This window comes from Lynx rufus, unplaced genomic scaffold (assembly GCF_022079265.1).
Source record: "Lynx rufus isolate CCGP_SWC_20201006 ecotype Redwood Valley unplaced genomic scaffold, mLynRuf1.p SCAF_18, whole genome shotgun sequence".
NCBI lineage: Eukaryota > Metazoa > Chordata > Mammalia > Carnivora > Felidae > Lynx > Lynx rufus.
The window spans coordinates 25,373,912-25,386,188 of record NW_025814832.1 but is presented as its reverse complement, the minus strand read 5'-3'; the positions used below and the strand labels follow the sequence as shown (position 1 = coordinate 25,386,188).

At 53.8% G+C, this 12,277-nt stretch overlaps 1 protein-coding gene and 3 non-coding genes across 4 annotated transcripts in view; 2 read left to right on the top strand and 2 right to left on the bottom strand.

The window, feature by feature from the left end:
• Nucleotides 1–7,121, bottom strand: part of LASP1 (LIM and SH3 protein 1) — a 39,557-nt gene extending 32,436 nt beyond the window's left edge. Inside the window, exon 1 of the mRNA XM_047081166.1 lies at nucleotides 6,922–7,121. Within this exon, the coding sequence (XP_046937122.1) occupies nucleotides 6,922–6,990 (69 nt within the window). The 5' untranslated portion in view covers nucleotides 6,991–7,121. The remainder of the gene's footprint in view (nucleotides 1–6,921) is intronic.
• Nucleotides 7,122–7,863: 742 nt separating this feature from the next.
• TRNAC-GCA (transfer RNA cysteine (anticodon GCA)) lies at nucleotides 7,864–7,935 on the top strand. Its single transcript has one exon. It is a non-coding gene; the product is annotated as a tRNA-Cys (tRNA).
• A 1,624-nt stretch (nucleotides 7,936–9,559) lies between these two features.
• TRNAC-GCA (transfer RNA cysteine (anticodon GCA)) lies at nucleotides 9,560–9,631 on the bottom strand. The gene has a single exon. It is a non-coding gene; the product is annotated as a tRNA-Cys (tRNA).
• A 2,574-nt stretch (nucleotides 9,632–12,205) lies between these two features.
• Nucleotides 12,206–12,277, top strand: TRNAC-GCA (transfer RNA cysteine (anticodon GCA)). Its single transcript has one exon. It is a non-coding gene; the product is annotated as a tRNA-Cys (tRNA).

The window sequence follows — 12,277 nt, the reverse complement described above, 5'->3', positions numbered from 1 at the left end:
ACACCAGGACTTCGGGAAGGGGCACTCGGGCCCTAGGAAGGAGCCCTCCCTCCCAGGGACTGGGACACAGAATCACCCCGGGGGTGAGCCGGGGACATCTCAAGTCACAGGCTCTGGCAGCCGTTGACATTCTCCTCCCTTCCGCACTCCCCACCCGTCAGCCATTTGAGCTGTCAGGAGCAGGAGACGGGCAGGCACGAAGGGTGAGCGTGGAAGGGGCCGGTTCTAACAGTGGCAAGCTGTCCCCAGAAGGATGGCCCCACCTCCCCCGACCACTCCTGCTGCCCCCCCCCACCACCACCAGAAGCCTCATTGCTTATGCAAAGCTGCACCAGGGTTGCTAAGAAGCCACAGCTGCTGAACTCAGAGGGGCAGCCCCGCAGCCTGACAGGGTCTGGAGAAGGCGAGGAGGGCCGGCCACCAGGCCCCTGGGCCGAAACCCTGGCACTCCTCACTCTCGCTCCAGGACCGCCACACATGGGCCCCTGGCGCTGCTCCAGCTCTCATACCTCCCACTTCGAAGGACCCGTGACCAGGTGGGGGGTGGGTGCCCCAAGCTCTGGCCACCACACTCACACCCTTTCTCCTTCCCTTCCCCTTCTCCCAGCCCCAGTCAGATAACTGGGACGAGAGGACCCCCACAGCCGCTCTCCCTCTGAGGCATTACAGAGCTCTGCTTGGAGGTACATCCCCCACAGTGGGCATCAAAGCTCCACCCTGACTAGCTGTGCGAACTTGGTCAGGGCGTATGCCTCCGAGCCATCTTCATGTCTGAAAAGAGTATCAGCAATAATGAGGAGCAAATGAGAAACCACCTGTAAGACACTCAGCACAGCGCTTGCCCCCTCTAAGTACACGAATGTTAGGTGCTGGGCCCCATGACAGGTACAAACCCAGCAGAGGGGGCTCAGCAGCTCCCGCTGGAGGCTTGTGTGTGCTGGGAAGCAGGTGGGGCTTCCCTGTGCCCAACCACAGCTACAATGCGGGTAAGACTCCAGCAAAACCCAGGGACCAATCCAGGGGGGCCAGTCAAGGGGAACAGAACCAAAGACCAGGAGGGAAGGGGGACCGATGCAACAGAAATGCTCCCATCCTGAGAAATGCTGATTCTCGGGCAAACCCACACAAAGGATATAGAAATCGCCCCCCCTGGCAGCCCAGGATCAACACCAACCTGGAGTCCAGCTTCCAGGACCCCAGAATCCGGGCTGTCTGGTGACCTGGCTGGCCCGTCTCAGCCCCATTTCCCAGCAGTCAGAGGAAGACACTCCTGACCCCTCAAAGAAGGAGGCCGGAAGCCAGGGAAGAGCCCAGGGAGACTCGCGAAGGTGCCCAGCACAGGGCTGGTTCATAGCCATCTGTTAAGGAATCCCTCCAAGACAGGGCTTTTCAAAATGTGTTGCCCAGCCAAGGGATGTTTCTGGGACACTTTGGAAGAGGGGACAGAAAAAAGGAAGCTGAGAAGCTGGGATACCACCTCCTCCACCCTGGCCCACTTCAACCAGGGACCAGGGGATAATTTGGGGGTAATCACCTTCTAACAGGGTACTTTCCCTATCGAGGAGACTCTCCAAAGCTGGAATAGTAAATGAAGTGATAGGAGAACCACTTTTTTGGGAAGATGGCCAGCTGGAAGTCTGGAAGCAAAGGCACGGCTGGCGTAAGCTTGGCCCTCACCCCAACCTGGGCCCATCCCAGAGCCCAGCCCAGACTCCTCTCTGTACAAAAACCCAGCACATGCAACCTGGCTGGCAGACCAGAACAGGGTAGTCCCGGCCTCCACCAGCCCCCAAAGTCACAGCCCCTCTCTCTCCCCCAATGCCTGGGAGGTGCTGGCAGAGTGCCCCAGCCCTGTCACCACCCAGTCTGCTGGCCGCTGCCTGCCTAGCTGCACAGGCCCCTGCCTGGGCCTCCGCCTCCCCCCCACCCCCTCAGGGGCCTGCCAGGAAAAACATTCTCTGGAATCCGGACCATGACCCACTTTCACACACATATATGCAGGAATATGCACTGTCCTAGGACTGGGGACCTCCAACGCTGCCTCCTGATCGACCTGGGGGAGACACAGGGAAAGAAAGAGACAGCCCTACCCTAGCAGATGGCCAGGTCCCCACCCTGGAGCTGAGCCCCTGGGGAAGGGGGACAGAGCAGACTGGCCAGGCTGGGGGTGCAGGAGGTTCCACAAGAAACCTCCTAGCTGCCTTTTGGAGAAAGGGGGCCCCCATGAGGGGACGGGGCCCATTTCCATCATTGGCTCTTCCCCCCTCACCCCAAGACCCCTTGCTCTCAGCTAACACATTAAAGGCTGGGGCAGTAGTCACCTGTTCCCTACATGGGGCTCAGGAGCAGAATAATGAAAACAAGAGGGGACCGAGTGCCTTCAGGGTCACTACTGAACTCAGTCTCTGAGTCTGGAAAGTGGTCTCACAGAGGGGCGGGGTGGGGGTGGTGGGAGGAATGAGATGACCCAGTTCCAGGCTCCAAGCCCAGCACTGATAGCGGCTTCCTGTCACTTCCCTCCTCTCTCTAGAGGAGGGCTCCAAGGTTAAAGAAAATCCGGCAGCTCCCGCTACTGTGTCCTCTTTGGAGCGGGGCGAGGGAGGAGTGGAAGGGGGAACAGAAGATGACAAGTCACCCAACAGTCCCTGTGGGCCAAGCCTGGGCTGGGGACCCCAAGGGGACCCCAAGAGGAAAGAAACCCCATCCCTGTTTCAGTCGGGTCCAGTGAATGACACAGGGAAATAAGTCAGTACGGCCCCACCAGGACCTGTCTGCCTCCCTCCCTTGCCCCACTGGCTCTGTCCCAGAGCAAGAGCACCCCCTTTTCCTGAAGGCCCCAGATAAGAAGTTTTCAGAGATGCATTCCTGAGCCTGTAGTCTCGGGGGGGGGGGGGGGGGCAAAGTACACCTTTGGGCGTGCAACTCTAATCCTTCCTGCTGCCCTGGGAGTCCACAGTTTCCCTAGTCACAAAACCCAGATGTCCAGTCCCAATAAGAACCCTCTCAGCCCATCTCCAGGCACCGGCGGTGCCCTCCACGCTCTCACCCACAGCTCCAAAACTACAACCCGTTCCACTGAAACCCCACTCCACAGAAAGGCAAATGGAGGCTGATGAGGGCAGAAGCAAGGTCCTCCATACTTGGTCGAGGTTTGGGCCAGCCACTCTCCCTCTGGAATCACGGTGCAGGTAGGGGAAGCGGCTGCTCACAGCTCTGGGTGAGCAGGGAGTGAGCCGCATGACCTATCTGAGCCTCCGCTTAGGGGGTTCATAATTCAGAGGAGCAATCGCATCGGTTTTGTGAAGACTGAAGCTGACACGTCGCAATAAGGAGTAGCTCCTGTGAACGGATGATCACAAAGTGATCGTGGGGTTCAGCTGGGAAAATGGGGCACCACGGCTTCATGGACCTGCCTCCTCTTCTGTGTCTAGCCCAGCCGCCTTCTGCCTTGCTGCCCCCTGGGGGGTGGGGGGTGGCTCAGACCACCAGAGGAGGAGAGCCCTCCCAAAGAAGCATTCCAGAAAAAAAAAAAAAAAAAAAAAAAAAAAAAGCATTCCAGGGAAACTAGCAGCCTACCAGTCCTCTAGCCTTCCTGAATATCTCCACCTGTTTTCAGGAGCCTGGGAAAGCAAGCCAGGGGAGATTCTAGACAGTGCACAGGTCCCCGGATACAAATGCTTCCCAACAGGGTTGGAGACAAAACTCCACCCTTCTCAAAATGTAGAGGACGTGTCAAGACACAGACTCTCTTCCTCCCCAAACGTTCCTGCAGCAGTCATTCAGAGAGCCTGGCACAAAGCAGGTGCTCAATAAATATTTGTCGAATGAATGAGTGAATGAGGTCACCCCATTTCTCCCCCCAACTCTAAGCCCAGAAGTCCTCTGGGGAAGCACATTTCGACCTCCTTCCTCAAACATCGTCATCAGCAATACATATTTATTCAGCGTGCACAGCATACTGGGTACTGCAGGTTGGGGGCAGGGTGGCCATCAGAGGTGACATGGCCTTTACCCACTTAAGCCTTCGGGAGATAAGGCTCAGGGAGGAGAAAAGACTAACACCAAGGACGTGGCTTGTGCTCTGGGTCACATCGTGAGCTATGTGCCATAGGGAAATTGTAGTGAAATGAGTCTAATTTGACTCTCTCCTATAAAATGGCAGGCCTTGGGAAGTTGGTTAGCAACCACACCTATGGGACTGAATGTTCCCCCCTCCCAGGTCTCGGTCCTCTGGGCACCAGGTCCCTAGTCCAAGTGTCTGTCCTTACTGCCTGGGGAGGGTTACATGGAACAGGTCTGATATCTAAATATTCAAGGCCTCCTGCTCAGTGCAGGGGCTGAGGTCTCCCCAGGGCCACCTCCTGTAAGGAGAGCTCAAAAAAAAAGAGGAGGAAGGGCACCTGGGTGGCTCAGACAGTCAAGCGTCAGACTCTTGATCTCAGCTCAGGTCTTTACCTTAGAATCGTGAGTTTGAGCCCCTCACGGGGCTTTTTAAAAAAACCTCCTTCCCAGGGCAACCCCACCTGCCCCCACCTGCCTGAATGTCCTCTTCCAGCTAGGACAAGAGAACCCCCAGGGGAAGGCACTTTGTGGGATCACTACCCTCTCCCCTCTGGCACACAGCACTCTCAAAAGACTTTACGAGGGGGGGCGCCTGGGTGGCGCAGTCGGTTGAGCGTCCGACTTCAGCCAGGTCACGATCTCGCGGTCCGTGAGTTCGAGCCCCGCGTCAGGCTCTGGGCTGATGGCTCGGAGCCTGGAGCCTGTTTCCGATTCTGTGTCTCCCTCTCTCTCTGCCCCTCCCCCGTTCATGCTCTGTCTCTCTCTGTCCCAAAAATAAAAAAAAAAAAAAAAAAAAAACGTTGAAGAAAAAAAAAAAAAAGACTTTACGAGGGAGCTGAATGTGGGGCTGGACCGACTATCCCAGAAAGATAGAGAGGGCACAGCCTATACCACATCCCCTTCTGGGCACTTTAGTACACTGTCCCACCTCCAAGGAAATGACATCATTCATACCCATCTGACAGATGGTGAATACTGAGGCCTAGAGCCATTCATAAAGCTGGTGGGAGCAGACCTGGAACTAGGATCAAGTCTCCCAACTCCTGGCCCAATAATCCCTCCACCTTACGTTGCTTCTGCCTTATACAGGTGAAAGAGCCCACAGCCTCTTTCCATAGTCCATGACTATGGAGAATAAGAGAGGCACATGAAATGCAGAGGCCAAAATCCCTCCCCACCAGGGGAAGGTAAAAATCCCAGTATGCAAGGACAGTCTGTTCTTTAGCTAGTGCCTCCAAGCTCAAGTCCTGCCCTCGGGAGGCTGGCATGGTCTTTGGGAAGGTCAGCACCCACATCGCTTGTGTTCATAATATAAGCCCTCCTCTCCTCCTGCCCAGCCAAGACCAGGAGAGACAGAGAAACAGCAGCAGCCCTATATACTCGATTCCCCCAAGAGCAAGTTCAAATGTATTTCAGGACCTGGGAACACAATCCCATCTCCCTGATTCAGAGGCTAAAGATCACTGAGAAAGCGTCAATCCCAAAGGGGAGGGAAGAGACCAAAAGTATCCAATGAACTATCCTTTCCCAAATAAACCCTGGCTCCAGGTGTGCAATGAAAAAGTTGGCCCCAGACTTCTGTACCCCTCTTCCATCCCATGCCCCCCAACCCCTGCCAGTTCAGACAGTTAGGAGGGAACATTTGGACTTGGAGCCAGCTTTGGGAGGTGGGCAAAAGGCATGATGAGGAGGGAGACAAAACCACAGAGGCTTCTCCTCCAGAGTGGGGAGAAGATGCAGAGGGGAGGCATCGCCTTAGTATCTCAGGGAGCTTAAAAGACCAGAACCTACCCCAAACTGCTGGAAACACCCAGTTCTACTCTCCGCCCCCCTCCAAAAGTATAATAGCAACCAGATGAACAAGTCCAGCATGGATGGGGGAGACGACGCGTAAGGGCCCCCAGGGGACCGTGAATTTCCAGAAGGCCACCTTCCCCTCTTCCTAACACCTCCCCCTTTTCTTGGCTTCCCCTGAACTCAGCCAACCTCACCCTCCATTGGGGAAACCTGCTTTGAAAAGTTAGCTCTTTGTTCTACAAGCCAGTCTCAGGCTCTGAGCACAATTTCAGGAGATCTCTGCAAAGCACCCCCACCCACCCTACTCCAGCACCCGACCCCGCCCCGCTCTGGCTGGGCAGCCCAGCCCCGGGAGTTGGCTTCTAATTTGAGGTGGGGGCTGGGAAGCTATAGAGGAGGTCTGCTGCTAGTCCATTAAGCGTTGAACCACCGAGGGGGGTGCAGGTCGTCCAAAAAAAGGGGTCTCGCAGAGGGGCTCGGATCCTTATCCGAAGCCCAGTTCACCAGATGCAACATTCGCCGGCTGATAGCCCCCGCCCCCCAGTCTCCAGGCCATGAAGTCCGGCCATTTGCGGCCAGAGCTGAAGGTTTCACTGGGCCCCCCAGCCTCTGCCCCGCCCCCCCCCGCCGCCCCCTCCCTCTCCCCCTCCCCCTCCCCCTCCCCCAGCGCCCCGCGCTTCCGCCTACTTGGCGCTCAGCGCGCCGGGGAGAGGGAGCGGCCGTCTCCTCTCACTCTCCCGGCCCTAGGGGGCGGGACTGCACCCCTAACCTTCCCCCACCCCGGGGCCTGGCCTCCCTACTCCTCTTCCGTCCTCCCAGCCCCAGGGCACAGAGCCCACTCTTCTCCGGTAGTGGCCCTCCGCCACGCGCGGACTCCTCGCCTTGCAGCAGATCTCCCGGTTTCCAGACTGGGGTCTGTCCACATACCCTGTGACACCGCCCTCCTTCCCTCCTCCCGGGATCGCTGGGATGAGGCGGCAGAGACCCGGCCCTTCTCTCCTCCCCTAATCTGGAGCATTGCTCGGGGATCGCAACGACACGTCTCCCGATCTCGGGGCTCACCTTATCCAGACAGTTCACCTTCTCCGTGGGGTACACAATCTTGCCGCACCGGGCGCAGTTGGGATTCATGGCTCCGGGAAGGGCTGGGGCGGGGACGCCCGAGCTCGCGCGCGTTCTCTTTTCCCCGGAGCGAGCTGGCGGGAGGCGGCCGCGGCTGCAACTACACAGGCAGCGACGACGGCGGCTGGAGCTAGGGAACTGGCCTCCGCCTCCGCCCTCCTTCCCCTAATAAACACAGCGGGGAGGAGGGGCTGCACCGGGGCGGGGACGCGCCGCGGGCGCGGACAGGGGCGCGCGCGGGCGGCGCGCTCCCCGGGCGACGTGGGGCTGCGCGGGGGCGGATTCCGGGGAGGGCTGCGGGGCCGGGGGCGCGCGTCTAGGTGCGTCGGGAGGGTCCCGCGTGCCCCGGCGCTCTCCAGCAAAAGGTGCCCGGGAGAGGTGCGCCCCGAGGCCAGGGGCCCTTTGGCACTGGAGACCGCGCGGAGCCGGTCTGGCTGCACATCTGGGGAGCCCGGGCAGAGAGAGGCGCGCAAATCCCTCGCACCCGTCTAGGGTGGGGCTGGAACGCTCCGGAACGCCCGACTGGATTCACCAGATTCGGGGACTTTCCTTTGTGCCCGTAGGTACCTGGCGTGAACCTGCGGACGGAACGGGAAGCCCCTGCCCCGCCCCTCAGCCTCCCTTCCCCCCACATCCTTTTCCACATTTGTAGGGCGGAACCCGTCCCTACCGCCGGGACACTGCGCCTCGCAGCCCGAGCTAGTTCTACCCTTCCCGCGCTCTGCCCTGCAGCTTTCCCGGGGTTCTCCGGGTCCGGACACCTCTGCTTTCCCCTTGGCCCCCTTTCTTCCTTCATTCCTTTCCCCTTACTCTTTCTCCCTACTGTCAGTGTAGCAGTGTCTTAGCATCCAAAAGAGCCATCTCCAAGCGCAGCAGCGGCGCGGGGGTATAGCTCAGTGGTAGAGCATTTGACTGCAGATCAAGAGGTCCCTGGTTCAAATCCGGGTGCCCCCTTCGTGGCTTTTCCTTCACTCTGTGGTAAAGTAGTTAACAAACTACTGGATCTACTCTTAACATTGGATCCTAGATTAAAAGAAAACAGAAAGTCGAGTTTTGTAAAATGCCTTCCTCATTTTCCAACCGTTAGCAGAAAGCTTTCGCTTTTGCTTTGTACCCAGCAGGAGGAGGAGTGGATGTTCGCACAAATCAAGTACAAAAGCTGCGCGTCCCCATAATCTGCGCCCAAAGTGTCGGGATTTCTGGGTCGGCCGCCAGCCAGCCGCCTCACATGTTGTCAGGCAGTTGGAGGCGCCAGGGTCAGGGGACAAGATTACTCCCCTATTTTGGCTTTCCGTTTCCGATGGGGGAGTTGGTCAAGAGAGGAAAACCCACAAATTAAGCCTTTCTCCAACTTTCTTTATTAACGGTGTCATAGACCTGTTGTTTGCCCTTCCCCAAAGCGCTTCAAATATGTCAAAATGGCGAAGGCACACCCATAGGCTCATTTTAATTTACAAAAATAAAGTTACAACCGGATGCAAACTGATATACTATTGCAGTGACTCTCAGACTTGAGTGTCCATCAGAATTACCAGAAGAGCTTGTTAAGACACCTCCAGTTTCTGATTCTGTAGGCCTGGGGTGGGACCTCAAGAATTTGCATTTGTAACCAGTTCCTGGGTGATGATGCTGCTGGTGGGGGGGGGGGGACTACATTTTGAGAACCACTGAACTAGTAATAGGAGGCCATCGAGTTTCACAACCTGAAGGCGGGACAGATATCTGTTGTCAGATCACTGTTGGGCCACAGGGAAATAATAAGAATTAAAGCAGCAACGGCGTCCCCCTTGACTAGATTTTGCCCAAAAAAAGGAAAAATAAAGGAGAAAGGGAGAGGCATGCTGCCTGGGTCAGGGGGCAGCTGTGATATTTTAAACCCGGAATCTGGTTGTGTCATCCTTTGGAGCCCCGGGGGAATGCTGGAGTGCATTTTTCCCAATGGCTCCCATAACTGAGAAGCGTCAAGAGCCTGGACATGGAGACTGTTGTCCTGGTGCAAAGCCCAGTCCCAAGAAATACCCAGCTTTTCACCCCTTTCCTGGACACCGGGCCTCAAACTTACCACCTGTACATTGATCAGACCAAAGCTCTTGCCTTTGAGCTAATGTAAAGAAAGAGAACGCCGTCTACTTTTGACCTATCTTCTCTATGCCCTGGGTCTTAAACTTCGTGACCACATAGATAAACCTTCCAAACTTGGACTCTCTTCCCCTAGTCCTCTCAATTCAGAGTATGAACTAAGCAAAATAATATTGCCCTGGCCAGGCACTCCATTGTTACCCAAAAAGAAACTATAACATTAAACCAATAGATCTTGAACAGAACAATCTCAGGAAAATAGTTCTGCGTCTTCTTTCTACCCACAGGGATTCCACGAGTTTGGGGTATGTAGTAAGGCTTGGCAAAGTAATCCCTTTTCAACTTCCGGGGTGTTGCTCTTTGTTTCTCAGGTACAAAGGACAAGTACTTGCTGGGGGAAATCAGCCAAGTAGAAGCGACAAGGATTCCAGAGTTTCAGATTCAGAGAACCCTTAGATGTCTGGGTTATACCTGACTGTGAAAAACTTAAAGGTAGTCAAGGGGGCACCCGGATTTGAACCGGGGACCTCTTGATCTGCAGTCAAATGCTCTACCACTGAGCTATACCCCCTCTGCTGGTAAAGGCTTGGTAAATTCTTTTTACTGCAATCCTAAAATTTTCATCCTGAATATTATCTGTTCAAAGTTGGTTTCTTCTTACTAGATAATACTGAAATTTTTAATAAGGAGGAACAAAACTAAAACAGCAATAGAAGACACGGCATTTTGAAAAGACGTGAACTCAGGTACCATTCTGCCTTTTCAAAATAGGCTCAATTCTGTATCCGCAATCCCACCCATCTCTTTACCCAAAGAAGTCAGAAAACAACCTTTTGCAAAACCAGATAGGGAATCCTTTTCCCTGGTCTCTCTAAAAAGAATACAAACATCAGCTACCAAGACACCACTGAGAAACCTTCGCTGGCTACACTCTCTAGTGGTCGCTCCCTCTTTTAGTGGAGCCAACTACCCCACTTTAGGTGCAGAACACGCTGTCTGTTCTCATGCCGAGTTTATAATTTAATGAAGGCAAACTGGACACTAGAAAGTTAAGATCTGGAAGAGGTGAAAGAGACAGTTGGGCACCTGACAGTTGGCGGGCATTCTAGGCAGTGGGAATGATTACCGCAAAGGCGCCAGGACCAGAGAGGTTGGAGAGGTGAACGAGGCGAGAGCAATTCAACATAGCTGGACAGTTAGCCAGGGCCATAGAGGGCCTTATAGTCCAAGGTAAGGAGTCTGGATTTTATCCCAAATGGATGAAATGCCAGCCTTTGGCCAGTTTTGAGCAGGGATTTGAAATCATCACCCACACTGCTGTGGGGAAGATGTTTAGGGACTCCAGAACTGACATAGAGAATACGTACAATGGAATATTATTCAGCCTTAAAAAAAGAAGAAACTTTTGCAGTATTTTACAACATGGGATATCATGCTAAGTGAAATAAGCCTATCATAGAAGGACAAACACTGAGTTACATGAGGTACCTAAAACAGTCAAACTCATGGAAGCAGAGAGTGGGATGGTGGTTGCCAGGGACGAGGAAAGAGACACGGGGAGTTGCTAACCAATGGGTGTAAAGTTTCAATTACACAAAATGGGTAAGTTCTAGAGACCTGCTATACAACATTGTGCCTATAGTTAACAATATTGTCTTGCACACTTAAAAATCTGTGAAGAGGGTAGATCTCATGTTAAGTGTTCTTACCACAATAAAGGAAAGGAAAAAGATGGACACAGAGAGACAGGTTAGGATTCTATTTCAGTCGTGCAGGTGAGAGATGGTGATAGTATCTTAGATTACAACAGTGTATTTGTTTCCTATTGCTGCTATAAACAAATCACCACAAACTTATTTCCTTAAAACAACACAAATCTACTATCTTATACTTCGGGAGGTCAGAATTCCAAAATCAAATTCACTGGGCTAACCTCAGGTTGACATGCCTGTATTCTTTTGGGAGGCTTTAGGAGAGAATCCGTTTCCTTGGCTTCAGTTGCTTCCAGAGGCCACCTGCATTTCTTGGCTCATGGCCCCTCCCTCCATCTTCAAAGCCAAGGTAGAACCTCTCACCCTCTGATCTCTGCTTCCATCCTTACTTCATGTTGGTAGCTTGAAATTGGCAGGTGGGAGTATTTGCGCCATGGGAATTAGCAAATGCTATAAATCGGGTCCTTTGAAGCCAGTTGTCAGCCATTTACCAGCACAGCACTACTCCTGATTCTGATTTTCTCGAAGAAGGAAGAGGCCAGCTCTTCAGCTAAGAGGGTGAGGAGAGAGACAATATGGAAGGTCTGAGACAGGAGAAAGTGTGTGAAATAGTCATTTTGGTGAGAAAGTGAACCTAGTCAGCCAGTAGTGTAGGAATACCAGAGAGGGTATTTTGAGATTGATGAGATGACACAGGACTTGTGAGCTCTCCTCCAACAAAATTCAGCTGCTTGGGTGCTAGTTTGGTGTAATCAATGTGAGAGTTGAGTTTAATTAGGATTGTGGTTTGGCTGGCAACTACAAACTAGGCTTATAGTGAACCAGGCGCTGTGCCAACTACTGTGGGGGAATACAAGGACGAATGAAAAGTGATCCCTGCCCTCAAGGAACTTACAGTCTAGTTGGAGAAACAAGATCCGTACTCCAAGGGGAAAAGATTACTGGCAGTCGAGAAAGCAGATGCAGAGTAGCGGAACTGCAGACACAGGTGCTGGATAAAGAAATGAAGTCCCTGACTCTCTGGTAGTGAGAAAGAAGAAATGGACGGGCAATCACAGCTAAAGGAAGAGCTTTCCAGCCTAGGGGAAACCTGTTGATGTTTGAAGAAGCAAGGGGAGAGGAAATGACTGAAGATGCTGAGAACTGAGACAATAGAAGCTCATCTGGTACAGGAGCAGAGAGGGTCAAAACGGGCAAGGGAAGCACTTCCTCTCCTACACACAGCGCTGGACTGGGGGATTCAGTGCAGCTCAGGTTGCACGCAGGGAGGATGGCACTGCTAAGAAGAATCTTCCCTTGGTTCTTTGTATCACCCTGGGAAACTTGAAATCATAGGTTTAGTCAATCGTAGGTACTAAACCACTATTAATCACCAGAGAAGTCTGGTCAGTGAACACTACAATTAAGGTATAATCCCTTCCTCTTTGGCAGAGGGGGGTATAGCTCAGGGGTAGAGCATTTGACTGCAGATCAAGAGGTCCCTGGTTCAAATCCGGGTGCCCCCT